The sequence below is a fragment of the Entelurus aequoreus genome, linkage group LG05, assembly GCF_033978785.1.
Source record: "Entelurus aequoreus isolate RoL-2023_Sb linkage group LG05, RoL_Eaeq_v1.1, whole genome shotgun sequence".
In the NCBI taxonomy this organism is placed as follows: Eukaryota; Metazoa; Chordata; class Actinopteri; order Syngnathiformes; family Syngnathidae; genus Entelurus; species Entelurus aequoreus.
This window is the reverse complement of record NC_084735.1, coordinates 28994376-29017548: the sequence shown is the minus strand read 5'-3', so window position 1 is coordinate 29017548 and position 23173 is coordinate 28994376. Positions and strand designations below refer to the sequence as shown.

The 23173-nt window shown below is 42.2% G+C and overlaps 1 protein-coding gene across 1 annotated transcript in view; it reads left to right on the top strand.

The window, feature by feature from the left end:
• map7d2a (MAP7 domain containing 2a) overlaps positions 1 to 23173 on the top strand; it is a 53575-nt gene that overhangs the window by 22682 nt on the left and 7720 nt on the right. The window contains exons 5-15 of the mRNA XM_062047645.1: positions 3011 to 3174; positions 3355 to 3451; positions 12809 to 12898; positions 18899 to 18999; positions 19077 to 19189; positions 19263 to 19537; positions 19614 to 19761; positions 20635 to 20791; positions 21573 to 21677; positions 21742 to 21792; positions 22001 to 22031. Coding sequence (XP_061903629.1) covers positions 3011 to 3174; positions 3355 to 3451; positions 12809 to 12898; positions 18899 to 18999; positions 19077 to 19189; positions 19263 to 19537; positions 19614 to 19761; positions 20635 to 20791; positions 21573 to 21677; positions 21742 to 21792; positions 22001 to 22031 — 1332 coding nt within the window. The remainder of the gene's footprint in view (positions 1 to 3010; positions 3175 to 3354; positions 3452 to 12808; positions 12899 to 18898; positions 19000 to 19076; positions 19190 to 19262; positions 19538 to 19613; positions 19762 to 20634; positions 20792 to 21572; positions 21678 to 21741; positions 21793 to 22000; positions 22032 to 23173) is intronic.

The window sequence follows — 23173 nt, the reverse complement described above, 5'->3', positions numbered from 1 at the left end:
TTCCTCTGGAAAAAGTCTAAGAATTTGTATGTTTTAACTGTTCCTCATGTACGGACTGAATTTGGCAAAAGAGCTTTTGGCATTACTCCAGATATGGCATGGAATGAATTGCAGACGAAACTGAAACTTACAGAACTACTTCCATTTGGAGCCTTCCGTTCTGTCCTGAGGGACAAACAGCGAGAGACGTTTGCACAGTGCCTGTGTTTTTAAAGATGTAAATCTCTGTTGTTTTACAGTTCTCTTATGTATTTTAAAATGTATGTCTTAATGTATTTATTTTGAAACTGCTCTGTGACATGTGCTGTTGACCTCTTGGCCAGGTCACCCTTGTGAAAGAGATCTTGATCTCAATGGGTTTTCTTATCTGGTTAAATAAAGGTTCTATAAGAAGGACAAATTGTCTAACAGTGTATTTGGGGAGACTAATACCTACAAACCAACAGAGGGTCCCCACACGTCCTGGAAAACATTTCACCAATTTTCCAGTCATGGATAACATACACTGTAAAAATGGTCAGTAGATTTTACGGTAAAAAAAATGGCGATTCAGTCACCTTAATTTTGTCATAAAAATAACAGTCTTACCATTTTTAATTTACAGTGGTGCTCTGTAAAAAAAAGTGACTAGACTTTAAGAAAACATTTTTTTTAAGCTCAGTCGCCTGAATTTTAATAAATAAAAGTGGTGCCATTTTTTAATTTACAGTAATGCACTGTAAAAAAAAAAATACTGTACATTTTAAGGTAAAAAATTTGGCAGCTTAGTGAATTTTACTATAAAAATAAGTGGTACAAACGCACCCTTGATTTTATGGTAAATATACTTTCAGCTCATTTTATGGCAAAATTCTGATGACTGAGCTGCCAGTTTTTCACTGTAAAATTGACACATTTTGTTTTACTCTGTAAAGAAAATGACAAAAAAGGTCAAAGGTCAAATGTCCTGGAAAATCCTCATGGAAAAGTACTTATCCTGCGCTGCCCTTTTTTGTTTTATATGAACTTTTTTGCACTGCAGTAACCTTTTATTTCGATATTAAGTTGTTTTTATGACAATTTATGGTTTGTCTAGCTATTTTGGCAGTAATCTTGACTTTTGTTATGTTGGAGAAATGCAGGTGTTGGATGTGAAATTGTGTTTTAGTGGTTTGTTAAAAAATACTGCATGGAAACATTTCTTAGAGGAAGTGCAGGAGAGAAACTAAGAGTAAAGAGAGATGATTTGGAAATTGCCGAACACTACAACTCTTTGTCATGCTAATGATGTTGTTCTACACTTTAATCTGTGGGTGTGTCTGCATTTATATATGATACATTTTTGTTTTTCATAAATAAATGGTAATGTCTGAGTCATAAAACACATAAACAATCTTGGTACAAAGAAAGTTACAACCGTAAAAAAGAACACTACTGTACCAAAAATCAGGGGTATTAGTGTATTAGTAGTCTACAATGATAACTTGTCTTTGTAGCGGTTGAAAATATCTGGGGAAAAATTTCGGGCAAACTTTTCAGGGAAATAGCTGCAACCTTGCAACAGGCGCTGCCAAAAAATTTTCAGGGAAATAGCTGCAACCTTGCAACAGGCGCTGCCAATGACTTCTCCCAAAGCCAGTCTGAATGTTGTTTTCCATCAAGTGACCTGGAGACAGTTCTTCTGCAAAATGTAATATATTGTTGATCAGTGAAGCAGAGTCAACTGTTGAGCAGCTAAGCAATATATTTTTGTCACTGCAATCAATTATCTTGTCTTTTTTGTCTTGAAAAATGTTTGTCCAAAAACTGGTTTTAATGTAGAAGGGTCATCTTGGTCATCTAGGTCATCTAGTAAGGGTCATCAACGACCCTTACTATAGTAAGGACATTTCTTGTCCAATATTCTGGTCAATATGTTCTGTATATGAATCACTGCCTCATTCCCTAGTGGTGTAATGGTACATTTTTCTGCCTTCAGTGGAAGGAGGCGTGAGTTTGATTCCTGGCTGGGGTTGTGTCCGATTTAAAAACTAAACCAAAAAGCGTCATGGAAATGTATTGTGGCGAGTCCAAATAGGAAAAAAGACGAAAAACAACCTACAGAAAGTATCAATGAATCAAGAGTTGTCGCACAGCTGTTGAGCAGCTAGAAACAAAATATTCAGATTTTCTAAATAATTTAAAAGAAATAGATTTTCTTTATTTTTCTGTCTTTGATTTTGTGTCGACCCCAAAAGGGACAAGCGGTAGAAAAATGGAATGCATGGATGGATGGATTTTGTCTTAAAAAGAAAGATTTTGAAGAAGATGGGTTATTTTATATTTATAGTCTTATATTTGGGTCAATCCATTATCAATGAGTCAGAGTCATGGAAACAACTGTCAACAACTGAGAACAAGCGGTAGAAAATGGAAAGATGGATTAAATATTTTTCCAAACAAAAGCGTCTGGAAGAAGAGAAATTGTCTTATATTTAGGTCAACACGGTTTTTGACAATGACGCAGGTGTATTGTGTGTATGTTTAAATCAGGGGTCCCCAAACTTTTTGACTCACACATATATATGTGTGTGTGTGTGTGTGTGTGTGTGTGTGTGTGTGTGTGTGTGTGTGTGTGTGTGTGTGTGTGTGTGTGTGTGTGTGTGTGTGTGTATGTATACATATATATATTCCCGAGCGTGATGATGTCACGTTATCAATGGGAAAATGCATTTTTAGACAATATGATTTGCCTGAGCTGCTAGGAGACACAGAGAGTAACAAGCGGTAGAAAATGGATTAAATAATAATTTAAATTATTTATTTATTTTATTTATTTATTTATTTTTAACTTGGGACTTTCCGCGGGCCGGATTTTGGACGCTGGCGGGCCGCATCCGGTTGTAGTTTGGGGACCCCTGGTTTAAATGAATCTCATTAATGTTTTTTTGTGGTTCATGTTCAAAAATCTACAAGAGAAGCTGAGAAGCAAAACGCTGCTTGTGTGGTTTCAGGAAGCCGTCAGTAACCAGTAGAATCTTGTTTCTTTCAGCGGCCCGAGAGCAACTGATCAGGGAAAAGGAGCGGCGATCTCAGCTGCAGTATGAGCGCACGGTGGAGGAGCGCTGGAAGCGTCTGGAGGAGCAGAAGCACAAAGAAGAGCTCCGCAGGGCCGCGGTGGAAGAGAAGCGAAGGCAGCAGCTGGAGGACGAGAGGGTCAGCTGAGTCCAGATCAGTCTACTAATCACGCTCTGCTCTCACTATATGTCGTTAACGTCACCTGTATGATTTGTATTTAAGTGTCTCTCTTTATGTCCAAAATGACCAAAAATAAGCTGATTGTATGATGAAGAAAAGGTAGGATGACAAAAAAACGCTTTGCTATGATGCGTTCAGGAGCGGCTGGAGGCCCTGATGAGACGCTCCCTAGAGCGCAGCCTACACCTGGAGCACAGACATAAACGCTGGAGCAGAGGCTATCCTGCAGGAGCAGGTAAGATCTGAAGCTAGGACAGGTTATGGAGGAAGCATATGCATTACAGTGTGTATACAGTCTTTAACACAACATTAGGTACACAATCTCATGTGAGCATGAGAGCTCCACGGACACAGACTGACTCCCACTCCCTTTTCCGTTGCCTTCTTCACGATTAGAAGGGGTATGCAAACACATCACAGGTGCCCTCCTAAACCCTCTTCTTTTTTTTCGATCACTGGTGCACAGAGTTGACGGGCGTGTGTGGGTGTGTGTGTTTGTGTGTGTGTGTGTGTGTGTGTGTGTGTGTAATAGAGAACGGTGAGAGGAGAAGTGTCTCAGTGACTGTGTTTTACACATTCACCATATTTATCAGCTCTAAATAAACGGCACCCCTATGCTCCGTATACTAGCCCGGCAGGCACAAGACATTTTTACAGCGTTGATTATTCATACATGTCCTCTGAAACTGACTTTGAAACAACGTTGCTAAATAGTTGTATTTGTAAAGTGAGACAACGTTGATGTCTAACTTTGGATCCATGTTGTTGGTTAGAAAACGACCACATTTCAACGGTCAATTCAACGTCACAACCTGACATAGAATAAACGTTGTCAAAAAGCATGTTGTTTCAACGTTGTATTTGTGTTGTAGAATATTGGTTAGGAAATGACCAAAATTCAATCGTCAAATAAACGTCAGAAACCAACATTGATTAAATGTTGTTTAAAAGAATGTTGTTCCAACGTTAAATTTGAGTTTCTCAACGACGACCTAATTCAATAGGTTCTTAATGTCGTTGTAATGTCTCCTGCCTGCTGTGAGGGGTACTCAAAAAATTGTATTCACGATTTGATTTGAGATTTGTATTTATTCCCGTTCTAAATTGATTCATAATATTTAAGAATCAATGTAAAAAAAAAAATATATATATATATATATATATATATATATATATATATATATATATATATATATATATATATATATATATATATATATATATATATATATATATATATATATATATTACTATTTTTATTTATTTTATACTTGTAATTTTTTATTTAGTTTTTTAAGAATTAATTTAAAAAAGTTTTTTAGGTCATCTCTACGGTGGCCGACAGGGGCAAACATGCCGCGACGTCAAAAACACACACAATTCCCCAAAACACATGCAATACGGGGAAAACACAAAGGAAGTACAATGAAACCGGAAGTTGTCATGTTACAGTAGGTAGGGATTCATATGGCCCCACTCGTCATGGTTTACCTGACACATGAAACGTGACAAATTGGGATCCACTTTAGCTGCCAGATGGCAGTAAAGTGTTAAATATCTTCAAATGTGTTGCTATATAGAGTGGCGATTTCCATCGTTTTTAGCAGACTGCATTGCAAAGTGAACAACCCTCACCTTCCTCCCACGTAAGATCCACCTAGGAATGGGGCCATAAGAATCCCTTCCCTACTTTACTAGTAAATAAGCCCCATAGATATGAATATGTAAATGCCGCCTCTGAACTTCTGTCTGTTAGAACCATTTCAACTTGACCGCCGTGTTGAGCAGGGGGAAGCTGTGTCTATTTACTGCATTATTCAACTGAGACGGATGTCAATTATTACAATTTTGGTACCAGTCAGACGCATACCAGTCTGATTGGTCTGACGAAACTCCTGCTCAAGATGTTGGCCGTGTTGATGTTGTCAGGAGCTGGAAACGCAGCTTAGTGGCGTGACCTCAAGGACGCTGAGACTGGAAGGCAGACGGTGAGTAAAAAGAATAATATTTATTATCAACAGAAAACTCGCCCACAAAAGGAGTGGAGAAAAGAACAAAAGAAGGCGAGTGCAAAAGAAAGCGCACAGGTCACAGAAATTATTTAATATTTTTTTTCCATTTTGTATTTTTCATTTGTATTTTTTGTATTGACCCGTAAATAAAATTATTTTGGCATTGCAGACAGGGTCGGACAAAAAAAGGGGACTGATTGGCAAACGGGTGCAGGTGTGTCCCGGTTGCCAATCAGGCAGCAGGTGTGGAAGCCTGCGCATGGCACGAGAAAGTGAACATTAAAAAAAAAAGGCACAGGACAAGAAGTAAGATACCACACAGAGAAAAAGCCAACAAAAGTGCAAACACAGTTACAAGGATGCAACAGTCTGGAGGGGGCACCTACGTATTCATATCTTTGAGTAATGGTGCCTTCCATTAACTTTGGAAGTTGGAAGTCAAAGCTGGGAATGATGTCAAAGCCGAATTATGATTGATTGATTGATTGATTAGGATTGATTTCCGAGGTCGTCAATCAGGGTGGCCACATCTACGAAAGCTCTTCCTGCGCTAGCCTTATCTGAATATAAACAACTTATGTATAAATACAGTATGCACTCCATCCGCAACCTTCAAACACGGAGGATGAAGAGGAAATAAAGACACCGTTGCTAGCAATGTAGAACGCATAAAACTCATGACAAAATTGAATTTACACGACAGTAACATTACCATATATACCGTATTTTTCGGACTATAAGTCACAGTTTTTTTCATAGTTTGGCCGGGGGTGCGACTTATACTCAGGAGCGACTTATGTGTGAAATTATTAACACATTACCATAAAATATCAAATAATATTATTTAGCTCATTCACGTAAGAGACTAGACGTATAAGATTTCATCGGATTTAGCGATTAGGAGTGACAGATTGTTTGGTAAACGTATAGCATGTTCTATATGTTATAGTTATTTGAATGACTCTTACCATAATATGTTACGTTAACATACCAGGCACGTTCTCAGTTGGTTATTTATGCGTCATATAACGTACACTTATTCAGCCTGTTCACTATTCTTTATTTATTTTAAATTGCCTTTCAAATGTCTATTCTTGGTGTTGGGTTTTATCAAATAAATTTCCCCAAAAAATGCGACTTATACTCCAGTGCGACTTATATATGTTTTTTTCCTTCTTTATTATGCATTTTCGGCCGGTGCGACTTATACTCCGAAAAATACGGTCAACGTCCAACAATACATTGTCTATGGCTGATTTAATGCGACACAACATAGTCAGAGGGGCTAATAACGGCTATTATAGAAGCTTATATCATTGCTTACACTCAGAGCAGCCATCTTTGAAGCCAACTCACGCGTGGGGAGGACTCTCTGACTTTTTGAGGAGGAAATCCAACCTCGGGGGGTGTTCAAGTTGAAATTTCTAACTATATGAACTCGGAAATTCTGACTTTCCAGTGCTAATGGACCTGGTAGTGTTGCAGCGCGGATTCGAACCCAAGATTTTCCCTCAGCAAGATCACACTCCCTGTCTGGCAGCATGTCAGGACACGCCCCCGCCGATTGCATCACGCTCTCTCTTCGCCGCAGCTGCAGGCGGTTAGCCATCAGCACACCTGGCAGTAATCAGGAGGACAGCATAAGAACCAGTCACTCCTTGGGACTTACGCCGGAACGTCGTTAACTCTTGTAGTAAGCATTACGTCTCTGGCTTCCCTCTCGTTGTCCTCGCCTTGCTTTTGTCTTTTGCCCCTTTTTGTCTTGTTGACTTATGTCCCTTGTTCTCCTTGCAGTTGCCTCTCTCAATCCTCAATCACTCGTTTTGGACTTGGACATTGTTGCTTGCCGCCTGCCTTCGACCACCTGCCTGTCCCCGGATCTCCCTTGTGCCTACCCTCTTGGTCAGACAAACCTTTCATCCATCACGCATGTACAACATCTTCTTGAATTATTTACATGGTTAATTCTACACTTAATCCTGCAACCAACACTTAGAGTAGCATACACATCCCACACAATCATCAAAGGTTACAATAAACCTGGTAACCTTAAGCTCTTCGTGGTGTCGTCTCCTTCCAACCCTCACGTACATAACAGTACGTTCCGGCCAACCATGTCGGAACCAGACGACACCCCCCAGCCTAGCCTCGCTCCCCAGGCTCGGATCCCACGAAATCCGGACTTGGAGGTAATGTGCTCAGTCCTGAAGACGCACCAGACTCGTTTTGAGGCATTAGAGGACAATTTAGAGAAGGCTTTCACCAAGTTATATATTAAGTTGGACGAGCTAGTCCCCAGCCCAGTGCAAGACTTGGTAACTGGACAGCATGCTACACCAACTACTAGCTCCGGTAGCGCTTCCTTTAGCCGAGAGCCCAAGATTGCTAGCCATAAGCCTTTTGAGGGTGATTTTGAGCTCTGTAGGGGTTTTTTGGTGCAATGTGAGTTTATTTTTTTGCACCAACCCTCGCATTACACTACCGATGGGGCCAAAATTGCATTTATTTTTTCGCTGCTTGCCGGACCTGCTCTCAAGGGGGCTACTGCAGCTTTGGACAAGTCACTGGGCCTCGGCACCGACTACTAAGCCTTCCGGTCCAAATTTTTGGCTGTCTTCGACCACCCCAAGGATGGGGCGGATGCCGCAGGACGCTTGCACACCATCCGGCAAGGAACTCGCTCGGTGGCAGCCTACACCCTTGAGTTCCGGACCATTGCGGCAGACAGTGGCTGGAACGACAAAGCCCTCCAAAGTGCTTTTCGTCAGGGACTCGCCGAAGAAATCAAGGACGGTCTGCTGAGGGATAGACCAACCTCTTGCAGAGGCCTCATTGACTTGGCACTCCAGTATGATCTGAGACTTGTGGAGCGAGCAACCGAGAGAGTCCGGAGCGTCGCTAGGAGAACCCCGGCTACGACCTCATCTCCCGTCTTTCAGCCATTTGGAGGACAACCGACCCCATTACCTGTTGCGGTTTCAACCACCGAACCCATGCAAGTAGGAAGAACCCGTTTGGAGACGGAGGAGAGGGAGAGAAGGATGAGGCAACATCTCTGCCTTTACTGTGGGGGTGCGGGACACATTGTCCGCTACTGTCCGGCACTACTAAAAGACCAGGCTCACCAGCAAGGGGGATCCTGGTGAGCCATTCGACACTCCCCCGGGGACAAGAGAACCCAGGCATCCTGTTTTCCGCGTCCTTAACTTGGAACGACAAGAGAGTTGGAGTTAGTTTTTTTGGACTCCGGGGCGGACGATAGTCTTATGGACTACGGCTTTGCCCAACAAAACAAGATTCCTCTGGTATCCTTGAACAAGGACCTTCCTGCTCAAGCTCTGGACGGACGTCCATTGGGTCCTATCAGACACCGATCAGAACCGCTGCTTCTCACCTTATCCGGAAACCATTCTGAAACCATCCGTTTCTGGGTTTTGGAGGCCCCTTTCACTCCAGTTGTCTTAGGAAGAGCATGGTTGAAGCAACATAATCCTCACATTTCATGGACCTCCGGAGAGATAATGGCTTGGGGCACCCTTTGTCACGCTAACAGCTTGAAGTCAGCCTCGGCCCCCAGCAGAACTATTCAATCTACTAACCACCAGGTCGACCTCTCTACCATTCCTGAGTTTTATCATGACCTCGCTGAAGTATTCAGCAAGGAAGGTGCTCTATCTCTCCCGCCGCATAGACCATATGACTGCGCTATCGAGCTGCTTCCTGGGGCATCCCTGCCGTCTAGTCGGCTGTACAACCTGTCTCTTCCCGAAAAAGAAGCCATGAAGAATTATATCACGGAATCTCTGGCTTCCGGTATCATAACCTCTTCTAAATCCCCTGTGGCTGCAGGGTTTTTCTTTGTGACTAAGAAGGACGGGTCCTTGCGACCCTGCATTGACTACCGGCACCTCAACAACATAACCATCAAGAACAAGTACCCACTGCCACTTCTAAACGCATCTTTTGAACCCCTGGCACCAGCTACCATCTTAAACTAAACTCGACCTTCGCAACGCATACCACTTGGTTCGGATTAAAGAGGGGGATGAATGGAAGACAGCGTTTAATACTCACCTTGGCCACTACGAGTACAGAGTTATGCCTTTTGGTCTTACCAATGCTCCTGCTGTTTTTCAGACACTGGTCAATGACATTCTTCGTGACATGCTGGACCAGTTTGTTGTTGTCTACTTGGACGACATCCTTATTTTTTCTCGCAACCCGCAGGAGCATCAACAGCATGTCCGTTTGGTCCTTCAGCGTCTTCTCGAGAACAGACTGTTTGTCAAGGCGGAGAAATGCCTTATTTACGCCTCATCTGTGGATTTTCTGGGCTTCATTGTGGAGAAGGGGCATGTCAGGGCTGACCCTGAGAAGGTCAAGGCTGTGGTAGCTTGGCCACAACCCACATCCAAGACAGAACTCAGGAGATTTCTGGGCTTCGCAGGATTTTATAGAAGATTCATTCGGAATTTCAGTCTTATTGCAGCACCCCTCAACACTCTCACCTCATCTAAGGTCAATTTTTTGTGGTCACCTGAGGCCGACAGTGCTTTTAGAGGACTCAAGACCAGCTTTATCTCTGCCCCCGTCCTCATCCATCCGGATTGGGACTGTCCATTCTTAGTGGAGGTGGATGCTTCTGACTCAGGGATTGGAGCTATACTTTCTCAGAGATCTAAGATTGATAACTTGCTTCACCCCTGTGCATTTTTCTCCAGGCGACTTTCCCCGGCTGAACTAAACTATGATGCTGGTAACAGGGAGCTGCTGGCTGTCCACGAGGCTTTATTGGAGTGGAGACACTGGTTAGAGGGAGCTAGGCACCAGTTCCAAATCTTGACTGACCATAGCAACCTTCTCGCCATTCGGTCAGCGCGACGTATCAACAATCGACAGGCAAGGTGGCAACAGTTTTTTTCTCGCTTCGACTACGTCTTGTCTTACCGACCAGGATCCAAGAACCAGAAGGCAGGCGCATTGTCTAGAGTGCACATGGCTGAGAACGCTTGTCCGCCCATCCCTGAGACCATTCTGCCACCAGCTCGTATTGTGGGAATGGTCACCTGGAAAATTGAGGACCAGGTGAAGAAGGCTCTGCAGGCTCGTCCTGGACCTGGGGGCGGACCGCCTGGCAAGTTGTTCGTTCACAGAGAACTTCGGTCCCAGGTCTTGAATTGGGCCCACTCTAGTCTGTTTTCCTGCCATCCTGGGTTCCAACGTACATTATCCTTTGTCCGAAGACGTTTTTGGTGGCCATCCTTGGCTGCTGACACTCGAGAGTCCATCACTGCCTGTTCCACTTGTGCCCGCAGTAAACCGTCACACCGACCCCCGGCTGGTCTACTACGCCCACTGTCGATTCCGGCTCGCCCATGGTCACACATAGCTTTGGACTTCGTCACTGGCTTTCCCGTCTCGAGAGGTCATAACACTATACTCACCATTGTCGACCGTTTTTCTAAGGCAGCCCACTTCATACCCCTCCGCAAGTTGCCTTCCTCCTCCGAGACGGCGGATCTTCTCACGTTGCACGTCGTAAAACAACATGGGATTCCTATGGACACCGTATCCGACCGGGGCCCTCAGTTCACCTCTAAGGTATGGAGAACATTTTGTAAGGGGATCGGGGCCTCGGTCAGCCTCATCTCAGGATATCACCCCCAAAGCAATGGACAGGCCGAAAGAGCCAATCAAAGTCTGGAGTCTATGCTTCGCTGCGTTGCCCAACGTCAGCCCTCGTCCTGGAGCAAGTTCATCCCATGGGTAGAGTACTCCTACAACGCAATGAAGAGCTCTGCCACCGGTATGTCCCCTTTTGAGTGTTCTTTGGGCTACCAACCCCCTATGTTTCCCCAGCAGGAACTCGAGATCGGGGTACCTTCTACCAGGGCCCACATCAAAAGGTGTCAGAGGGTGTGGAGAGCCGCTCGTACGGCCCTCGTTAAGGCATCAGAGAGGATGTGTCGCAGTGCCAACAGACACCGTATCCTGGCCCCTTCTTATCAGCCTGGACAAAAGGTCATGTTACTCGCTAAGGACCTCAGCCTCCAGGTACCGTCTAAAAAATTAGCCCCCCGTTTTGTTGGTCCTTTTCCCATCATTTCCTTAATCAACCCGGTTTCTGTTAAACTGGCTCTCCCACCCTCGGTCAAGCGACATCCTGTGGTCCATGTCTCTCAAATAAAGCCGGTGGTGGAGAGCGTTCTATCTCCCCCTACCCCTACCCCGCCCCCCCCCAGGTTCCTGGATGACGGCGATCCGGTTTAGACGGTAAGGAAGATCCTCGGGGTCCGTCGACAGGGTAGGGGGCTGGTATACCTGGTCGACTGGGAGGGATACGGACCGGAGGACAGATCATGGGTGCCGGCCTCCTACCTTGCCGACCCCTCTCTTCTGGAGGACTTCTACTGTGCCAACCCGGGGGCCCTCAGACGCTCGTCGGGTGCCTCGCCTAAGGAGGGGGGTACTGTTGCAGCGCGGATTCGAACCCAAGATTTTCCCTCAGCAAGATCACACTCCCTGTCTGGCAGCATGTCAGGACACGCCCCCGCCGATTGCATCACGCCCTCTCTTCGCCGCAGCTGCAGGCGGTTAGCCATCAGCACACCTGGCAGTAATCAGGAGGACAGCATAAGAACCAGTCACTCCTTGGGACCTACGCCGGAACGTCGTTAACTCTTGTAGTAAGCATTACGTCTCTGGCTTCCCTCTCGTTGTCCTCGCCTTGCTTTTGTCTTTTGCCCCTTTTTGTCTTGTTGACTTATGTCCCTTGTTCTCCTTGCAGTTGCCTCTCTCAATCCTCGATCACTCGTTTTGGACTTGGACATTGTTGCTTGCCGCCTGCCTTCGACCACCTGCCTGTCCCCGGATCTCCCTTGTGCCTACCCTCTTGGTCAGACAAACCTTTCATCCATCACGCATGTACAACATCCTCTTGAATTATTTACTTGGTTAATTCTACACTTAATCCTGCAACCAACACTTAGAGTAGCATACACATCCCACACAATCATCAAAGGTTACAATAAACCTGGTAACCTTAAGCTCTTCGTGGTGTCGTCTCCTTCCAACCCTCACGTACATAACAGGTAGGGTTATACAAATACATGAGCGGGTTGTCCAGAAGAAAGTTGGCGGCATGAAAAGGTACATCTTCCGTACTTAAACTCCTACTGTTTGAAAAGTTTTATAACGCGTGTGCTTAAGGGGTTTGTGTGTGTTTTGGATTTTGCTGCGTATTGCCCGCACTTGTGCGTTGTGTTATGTAAAGTTGCACGTGTTTTGGTGTTGTGCGTATGTTTTGGGCATGAGGAGGAATGAGTGTGCTCCTTGATTCTCTCAGAGACAGGGTGGAGTGACATATCTGCACTGGCATCTGTGTAGCACAAACTACTGCATGAGGTTCATACAAAAACATGATCCACACAGATTGGCACATCAAAGTATGGTTGCATGAAAAATGTTTGCACAGCATCCAAGCAGGTATCTAAACTCACATCCGGGTCTGGACAGCTGGATGAGGACGAATGAGATGAAATGTTCATAATGCTGTGCTCTGCTCCACCTGCTGACTTTAGGTGACAGTGAGAATGCACCGCTCTCTTTCTCTGCTGCCTCCGCCCTTTCCCATGGCCTTGCCTCCCCTCTTCCTGCTGTCAGCGAATCTGGTAATGTTTAGCTCTCCTCTCCCCCACCGCTCCTCTACTCCTGTAATCAATCTCTTCCCAAATTAGGTTTGCATTTGTTTGTAGTTGAGTGGGATTTGAATGTTCCCCCGAACAAAGGCAAACCAATGTGATGCTTGCATGTTGCTGTTTGTATAAAAACAAGTGAATAATTTCAGTTATAACACTCCGTAGGTATTTACAGTTATATCATCATAATATTTTACCACGATGAAAGTAACTTTCAATCTTCAACTTTATGGACAATCTAATGACCTTCACTAGAAAAGCTGTATAGAATATATGCCTTTACACAGATAACAAAGCTCTTCCTTTCTCTTGTATGTTTAAATGGATGTCTTGATCTTGCTGGCTGCAAAACAAGTTTACCTTCGGGTACTAATAAAGTAACCTAACCTAACCTAAAAGTGAGTACATCCCTCACTTTTTAGAAACACTTAAAGGCCTACTGAAATCCACTACTACCGACCACGCAGCCTGATAGTTTATATATCAATGATGAAATCTTAACATTGCAACACATGCCAATACGGCCGGGTTAACTTATAAAGTGCAATTTTAAATTTCCCGCTAAACTCCTGGTTGAAAACGTCTTTGTATGATGACGTATGTGAGTGACGTCACTAGTTAAACGGAAGTATTGGTACACCATTGAATCCAATACAAAAAAGCTCTGTTTTCATCTCAAAATTCCACAGTATTCTGCACATCTGTGTTGGTGAATCTTTTGCAATTTGTTTAATGAACAATGAAGACTGCAAAGAAGAAAGTTTTAGGTGGGATCGGTGTATTAGCGGCTGGCTGTAGCAACGGATGGAACGCTGGAACGCAGGTGAGCACGGGTGTTGATGAGCAGATGAGGGCCGGCTGGAGTAGGTGGAGCGCTAATGTTTTTATCATAGCTCTGTGAGGTCCGGTTGCTAAGTTAGCTTCAATGGCGTCGTTAGCAACAGCATTGTTAATCTTCGCCAAGCTGGAAAGCATTAACCGTGTATTTACATGTTCAGGGTTTAATAGTATTGTTGATTTTCTGTCTATCCTTCTAGTCAGGGGTTTATTTTTTTCTTTTTCTTTTGTTTATATCTGCATTTGAGCCCGATGCTATCACGTTAGCTCCGTAGCGAAAGTGTTTCGCCGATGTATTGTCGTGGAGATAAAAGTCACTGTGAATGTCCATTTTGCGTTCTCGATTCTCATTTTCAAGAGGATATAGTGTCCGAGGTGGTTTAAAATACAAATCCGTGATCCACAATAGAAAAAGGAGAGTCTGGAATCCAATGAACCCTTGTACCTAAGTTACGGTCAGAGCGAAAAAAGATACGCCCTGCACTGCACTCTAGTCCTTCACTCTCACTTTCCTCATCCATGAATCTTTCATCCTCGCTCAAATTAATGGGGTAATCGTCGCTTTCTCGGTCCGAATCTCTCTCGCTGCTGGTGTAAACAATAGGGAAATGTGAGCAGCACTCCAGCTTGTGACGTCACGCTACTTCCGGTAGGGGCAAGGCTTTTTTTTATTAGCGACCAAAAGTTGCGAACTTTATTGTCGTTCTCTACTAAATCCTTTCAGCAAAAATATGGCAATATCGCGAAATGATCAAGTATGACACATAGAATGGATCTGCTATCCCCGTTTAAATAAAAAAAATTCATTTCAGTAGGCCTTTAAAATATCTTAAAGGACAATCATAGAAATTAAACTTGGAAATGACACAGGGCCTGAGGATTAAAACATCTGCAAACTTGATAGCGCATGCTAAACTAATCTACTAAAATTGTGAGCAGAGGATTGTGTCTCTTAAATGAGCAAAAAAGAGTCAAATCCACATAGTGAGTCCGTCTTCACAAATATGCAGAATATATGCTGATTATAAGAACGCCCACAATACTGGAAGGAGATATAAATATAATAATTTAGCCCTCGCAATGTGATTTATCAAGACTGAGACCCGTCTGTGACTGGTGTTTTGCGTCTATTTAGCACGTCTGAAATGTGCATGCAAACTGGCACAGTTACACACAAATATCTATGAGAAAGGTGACGTTCACACTGCAAAAACGTATAATTGATAGAGAATCCTACGTCGCACGTGTGTTTGTCAACATATTAGGAATCCCCCCCAAAAAATGTACACTGTCTATTCAGCATTATTATTTCATAATTTTGTAGCTGCAGGATGACTTAAGGGGCTCATTTTTAAAAAATGTGTTATTTTAATATATATGTATATATTGGAGACATTTTATCATAATGTATCTCCTACATGAAAAAACTTAAAATAGGCATTTGTATGTGTTTGGGTCATTCCAGACACACCATCATGACACCACAGTGCCTCCCAGAGTGCACGTTTAGCATTCTAAAAGTAAGGTCTGTTGTCTAGATCCGTGGTCCCCAACCACTGGGCCGCGGCCCGGTACCGGTCCACACAAGAATAAAAAAATTTTAAAAAATTATTTTTTTATTTTTTTATTCAAATCAACATAAAAAACACAAGATACACTTACAATTAGTGCACCAACCCAAAAAACCTCCCTCCCCCATTTACACTCATTCACACTTATTCGCACAAAAGGGTTGTTTCTTTCTGTTATTAATATTTCTGGTTCCTACATTATATATCAATATAGATCAATACAGTCTGCAGGGATACAGTCCGTAAGCACATATGATTGTATTTTTTTATGACAAAAAAAATAAATCTAATCCCCCCCCCGGTTCGTGGGACAAATTTTCAAGCGTTGACCGGTCCGCAGTTACAAAAAGGTTGGGGACCACTGGTCTAGATTACGCTTCAATAGCCTAGAAAAGGTGGTACATTTTGTATTTGTGTGCTGCTTATGGCTTATGATGCCATAAATGTGGCGGGAAATGAGTGTCTCCGTGATCACAGCCGACATATATATATATATATATATATATATATATATATATATATATATATATATATATATATATACATGCAAAAACCTAATTTAAATAGTAGTCAATTGTATATGCGGTCTTAGTAGCTCACTTGCCACTAATAGTACATGCGATTTTATAATTTGCACACACTGTTTAGCACTTGTTATTTGGATCTTAGTAGATCAGGCCCTCAGTACTGTAGTAAGTGTTAAAAGTGTGACTGTTTGAAAGTAATATATGTCCGTCAACAATGCACTTGTCATTTTGGAGGTATAAAGTTGGGTATCTGGAACATATTATGCAGATCAGTTCTTTTAAAATGGTACTTAAATTATGCCCAAACCCTCCATCCATCCATTTTCTATACCGCTTATCGTTGTGTACACTGGAGCCTATCCCAGCTGACTTTAGGCGAGAGGCTGGATACGCCCTACACTGGTTGTCAGCCAATCGCAAGGTGGTGCTCCACCGCTACCTCAAAAAAGAAAACATACACATTTGGTCCAAAAAATAAACATTTTTAAACAAATTGTGAAAAGAAAGTTGGACAAAATAGCAATTTAAATACTTCAATATTACAAAAAAATTAAACTAAGAAATACCTTCACCAATATGAAATCAAATAATAAGGAAGTGTTGCGCTGCTGGTGAGAGCCACAGAGAAATGTGCGAGCGAGTTGTGATGTTGGAACTGAACACTGTTGTTGGTGCATTAACATGAGAATTTTAATAGGGCGCCAGACTTTGTGTACCTCCATGTTTTTAGTTTTTCGGTCTGGTTACTACTGTTTATGTGCAACACTGAGTTTCGGCAGACATTCCTTGAAGATGTTTTTGCTTCCTGGTTATGGATCATGCTCTGCGCCTCAATTTCTCAATACATGTTGGATTTCATGTTTCCCCTCATTGAAGCTCCCCATTGCTAGCAGCACTCATGTAATCCCAGACAATGATGCTACATCCACCACACTAAACTGTAGGCAAGACACAATTATCTTGCTACTGTGTCGTTTATAATGAATAGTAAATATATGTTGCTACGTATGTACACTGACTACTCTAAAGTATATTCAAGTTTCATTTCTATTGTACTGGTCTTTCAGAAGATATGATGCAATGAAAATGGCTGCAAAAAAATAAGAGGGGCACTGACTTTTGTGAGATACTGTATATTAAAGATTATGTCATTATAGTTTTAATACCAAAAATCCTAACTGTAGGCAAAGACAAAAAACAACAAAAAGGTTTAATTTGAATTCTTCAGTCTGGTTTTGTTGCGAATGGGTCACATGTCTGCAAAGGTCGTGCGCCCGATTTGCAGAAGGAACGGCAGTAAGCAGCTTGAAGAATAGAAAGATGTTTTAATTCCAAAACCATAGCAAAACAACAGCGTGTGTCGCAAGGAGCGCAGGCGAAATGTCGTGACACAACATAAAGCTGTAGCATAGCATGGAAATAAATGTTCACAGTCGCCCGGACTGAGTGGATAGCGAGGCAGGTATGAATAAGGGGCGTGATTACCACACAGGTGAAAACTCTAGACACAAGGTAAAATTTGCCGGTGCATATTCTTAACGCCAGCAACAGAATGTAAACAAAAAAAAAGAAAGCCAAGCCAACAGAAGTGACTTAAACATAGGAAGAATAATACTAAACATAAACCAGGATATAAATAAATAATGATAAATGGGTTATACTTGTATAGCGCTTTTCTACCTTCAAGGTACTCAAAGCACTTTGACACTATTTCCACATTCATCCATTCACACACTGATGGCGGGAGCTGCCATGCAAGGCGCTAACCAGCAGCCATCAGGAGCAAGGGTGAAGTGTCTTGCCCAAGGACACAACGGACATGACTAGGAAGGTAGAAGGTGGGGATTGAACCCCAGTAACCAGCAACACTCCGATTGCTGGCACAGCCACTCTACCAACTTCGCCACGCCGTCCCATGACACGGGAAACACATCATAACAGGTTTAGCCTTGAGAAAACTAGATTTAATTAACAATTCTCTTTTGGATGAATCATACCAGCATATAATAATCACTAACAGGCAGTGCCGGAAACCTGATTGATTCCAATTAGTTACAACAGGTTTGTATCAATTAATCAAACTTTATTCATAAAGCATTTTTAATACAGCCAAGTTGCAACATACACAGCGCTATTGACATTACTTTGAGGCGTCCACATTGGAGAATAACTATTTAATGACATCTAAAAATGTTTTATAAAATATATGTAGAAATAAAATAAATAATAAATTGGTAAATAAATAAAAACATGAAATAGCCAAAATAATAATAGTAATAATCGCAATAGATAAAATAGAACCTATTAGAATATCTAAACAATTTTTTATAAAATATATTTTGAAATAAAATAAATCATACATTGGTAAATAAATAACATAAAATAGCCAAAATAATAATAGTAATAATCGCAATAGATAAAATAGAACCTATTAGAATAACAATTAAGAACCTAAGAAGAGTTTAAAATTATTTTTTTAAATGTGTGCCTTTAACCTAGTCTGTTATGATTTCCTAGTATTATTGAGATGACCCCCTCAAACCCGATGAAGCACATTATGAATACCATTTTTTGTGTGTGTTTTGGGGATTAATTGCAAGTGACCTAGAACATAAAAGCGCACACCAGCAAAATAGTTGTCGCGGTGCCACTCTTGAGAGATTATACTTCACAGATGGAAGGAGAGGTCATGTGACATGGCAAGAAAACAGTTTGTACTGTTGTCTGATGATGCGTGGGGTTCCATTTTTGGATTGTGTTGTACACAATCGAGTGTTGGCCTTAATTTTCTTGCATCATATCAAATTTTGCAACTAGGACGTTACTACAGTCTCGGACATTCTGATCTGCACAGTCAGGCTTGATGCGGCACAAAACATACTGACTGCACTTGAGCTTGGAGGCTGCACTGATATATTTATAAAATGAAATGGATATCCTAATGGGCCTCTATAAGCTTTATACACTACAGACAAGTCTTAACTGATTTCCTTTTGCCGACTTTTGACTTGATAAGCATCGTGTTTGTCGTCATGCAGCGCCCTGCAGCCCTCGCAGGTCACCTTTGTGCAGCTCACGCACCCCCGCTGAACCCCACAGAGTCCTGGAAGGCTCCCGCTCCACTCCCAACACACCCAAGGTGAGGCATGCTGACATTCCACATGGAACCGTTGTTATAAGAATTAGGGCTGAACGGCAATTCTCGGCTGCTGGCAGAAAGAGCGTCTGCACAGGGAAAGAAGAACTGCCTCCCCGGGTTGTGGATTCATCCTGAGAAGATCTGAATCTCCTCACATCCCCAAACAGCTGACCTCTACAACTACTTCCAAGTTGAGATCATTTTTTGACCAGTTTTTATTCGTGCAAGTACTTTTTTGTGAATTAACAAATAAATACATGCAGGCTGGCTTCTAAGAAGCGCACCCAGTCTCCTATCAACATCCACGAGTACCACCACTCCCCCTCTAGACATCGGTCAACCCATGTCAAGAAACATGACGATAAAAAGATGGAAAGACACAACAAGCTCTCTGCAGGGAAAAACAACCTCCACATACCCAATTCGACTGACATCGGTAAAGCCAGATCTTCTGAAGGCTTCAAGGGTGACACACCAGAGAAGAAAGTGGAGCAGAAGAAGACAGAGACTGTCAGTCATAGTGGAGATAAGAAAAGAGGTGGACTTGCTATGAATGACCACGTTAACCTAAATAGCGTTGGGTGTCTTATCATTTATATCGGTGTGTTTAACAGAATCATCGCCATGCATGGTCACAGGGAAAGCGGCAGCCAGCATAACCAATGCCGAGGACGCCAGCAGGCTGTTAGCGGAGCGTAGACGGCAGGCCCGGGCGCAGAAAGAACAGGAGGACAAAAAACAAATGCAAGCGGATGAAGAAAGGTGAGGTCATAAAACCAAGGGTTCACTTAAGGCAGGGGTGTCAAACGTACGGCCCGCGAACAGGTTTTATCCGACCCGCAAGATGATTTTGGTAAGTATAAAAATTTGAATGAAAGAAACTGCTCTTGTAAATGTGTCCACTGGATGTCGCAATAGCAATTCTTTGTATCCCCTACGCAAGAGTGCACATGGCTTCAGAGGGGGCGGAGCTATGTGCCCGGTTAAGATAGAGGACTGGGGACACATTATCTGGGCGCACATAAATATGCTGAAATAACATACTCTTCTGAAGGAATCAATAAAGTACTATCTATCTAACTTCATGTGTGATTCATGAAATCAATCCAAATTCACAGGTTTTGTTGTAGATGATGCTACATATGTACAGAATAAACCACATGATGTTAGTACATCAGTTGAGGAAAAGGAGTAAATTACATTAATAACATCCTGTAATTTGATTTTGATATTACTGTTTTACATCTTCTGATAGATTAAAATGTTACACCAATGAGAGCATTTTAAAACTCTGCCAGACTCACACCTATTTGACTGATGAATATTATCACATCATTTATTCAGAAATAATAAATCCCGACAAATGAAGATAGGCTACTATGAACAGCAACATGTAAGTGTAAAAAAACAACAACAACATTATGATTGGTATGTTTTCAGATTGTGCTTGTTCTATTTTTAAACAAACAAAACAATCTGAAGTTGTCTTTATTTTTAAGTTATAATGACACAATTTTACCAGTCCAGCCCACTTGGGAATAGATTTTCCTCTATGTGGCCCCTGAGCTAAAATGAGTTTGACACCCCTGATTTAAGGCATTAAAGGGTTGAATTTGTCAATGCTGCCCCTGCCAGGCTCAAAGAAGAACAGCTGAGGAAGCAACTTGCACAAGAGCAGCAGCAGCAGGAGCCCAAGGACGCTGCAAAGAATAATGCAGACTCTCATAAGACGAAGCAAGGAGGAGACATGGGACAGGAGGATGTGCAGGAGAAAGAGTTGATGGACACAGAGGTAAGACATCAGTGCGCACGAAGGCCTCAAACAAATGTGCCCTTTTAAAATGCCCATGTCAAATTGTGTGTATCTGTAATTGTTCATTCATTTCCTCATAAATAGCTGCAATACACACACAAACCCCCGAAATACATGCATGGCCGTAACTACCATTGAGGACATCGAGGTCTTGTCCTCTGTATTTTTTAAGTGACAAGAAGATATGACAGACTGCAAATATACCATGTTTGGGATATTGTGTGCAAAATGCATATTGCGAGGCATTTTTCATAAGGGAGATATTTTGTAGTATTGTAGTAATATATTTCCTAAATGAAAAAACAAACACCATTAATAAAAACCACCAAAATACATAAATGGAATTTGTTTTATTTAGCTACTTTAGTCACCCAGCAGCTATAAAATAACACGATAATATTGCTGAATAGACTATTTGTCTGATATGTTTTATTTATGACAGTTTGAATATGTTGACACACACACACGTAGGACAAAGGATTCTCGATCTGCTCAGCTGTCTTTGCAGCATGATCTCCTCTTTTTCCTTTTTTTCACAGCTATGTGTTTAATCGTGCCAGATTTCCAACGTACTAAATAAAGACGCAAGTAGCGCACGCGGAACAGTTTCAGCATTGATAAATCATGTTGCGCCTGCAATGCAGTGATTAAAATTGCATCTCCTCCTCCCAGTATTGTGGGCGTTCTGATAATCAGCATATATTCTGCATGTTTATGAAGACACACGCTAAATGGATGGCTCTCTTATCTGTGTTTTAAGAGAGAAAAGGCCAAAGTTCAAGCACAAGAGGAAGCCGAGCGTCAGCGTCAAGACCGAGAGCATCAGGTGCAGCAGGAAGAGGAAGAGAGGCAGCTGAGAAAAAAGGTGACCTCAAACGTACATGTATATTTTTTCAAATGCATGTTTACAGTTTGACTTGTTTTTGCAGAGAATCGAGGAGATAATGAAGAGAACGAGGAAAAGTGACGCTGACGTGAAGGTACTGTAAGAGATGTCCTCGCACAGTCGCCCTGCTGCCTTCAAACACCCGCTGACGTCACTATGTCTTTCTGTTCTTTCCAACTTTAATTTATTCAACTTTATGTTGCTAATGTATTTATTAAATTCTATAATTGATGATACTTTGGTTTTTGCGTCCTATTTGCTGCAAACAAATTTTTTTTATGGTTGTTTTTTCCGCATTTAAGGACGAACAGGTGGAGACCGAGTCACCACCAGGTTAGTATTTTACGAAGTCACAATGCAGATATTTCGAAAAACATTTTGCCTGCTGCTTGTGCTACTGTTGCTTCTCTGCATAACGCCTTGCAGCTGCATGCGTGGCATACAGCTTTATTGCTGTCACCTGGCTCATTTTAAAAGGAGGAATATGTTTACCACTGCCAAGATTACACATAAACTACTTGATGAGCTTTGTGCTGACATGGTGCCAAGCAAGAACCCATAATTATTTATTTATTTTTAATATAAATAAACAGTGCAATATTTTTAAACATTTTCCTCCACCAGTAATTTTAATTGCATATTGTAGATGAATGTATTAAACTAGTGCTGATCCATTTTAAAATTATTTGGCCTTGGCTGAAGTCTGCGCTCCACTGCATTATCTTTTTCATTTGCATTTCTTTAATTTGCCAAATGTTTGCTTTAGCCAAGAGTGAGTAGCTGAACTCCCTTTTCTACATCATGTGTCACTCTTATAATGTTAGCTCATGGACTACATACTGGACTATGCACCATGGGAGCTGGCTATAAATGAATGTGCCCTTGAGGTGATTATTGTATACTGAACACAAATATAAATGAAGCACTTTTTTTTTTGCTCCCATTTTTCACGAGTTGAACTCAAAGATCTAAAACTTTTACCATCTACAAAAAAGACCTGTTCCTCTCAAAAATTGTCCACAAATCTGTCTAAATTTGTGTTAGTGAGCACTTCTTCTTTGCCAGGATAATCCATCCCACATTACAGGTGTGGCATATCACGATGCTGATTAAACGGCGGTGAGTATGCTGGCCATGCAAGAACTGGTATGTTTTCAGCTTTCAGGAATTGTGTACAGATCCTTGCAACATGGGGCCGTGAAATTGTCATGCTGCAACACAAGGTGATGGTCTCGGGTGAATGGCACAACAATGGGCCTCAGGATCTCGTCACGGTATCTCCGTGCATTCAAAATGCCTTCAATAAAATGTACTTGCGTTTGTTGTCCATAACATACGCCTGCCCATACCATAACCCCTCCAACGTGCCAGACGCCATCGAATGTGAGCATTTGCTCACTCAAGTCGACGTCACCGAAATGCAGTCAGGTGGAGACGATGAGCATGCAGAATAGCTTTCCTAAGACGGTTTCTCA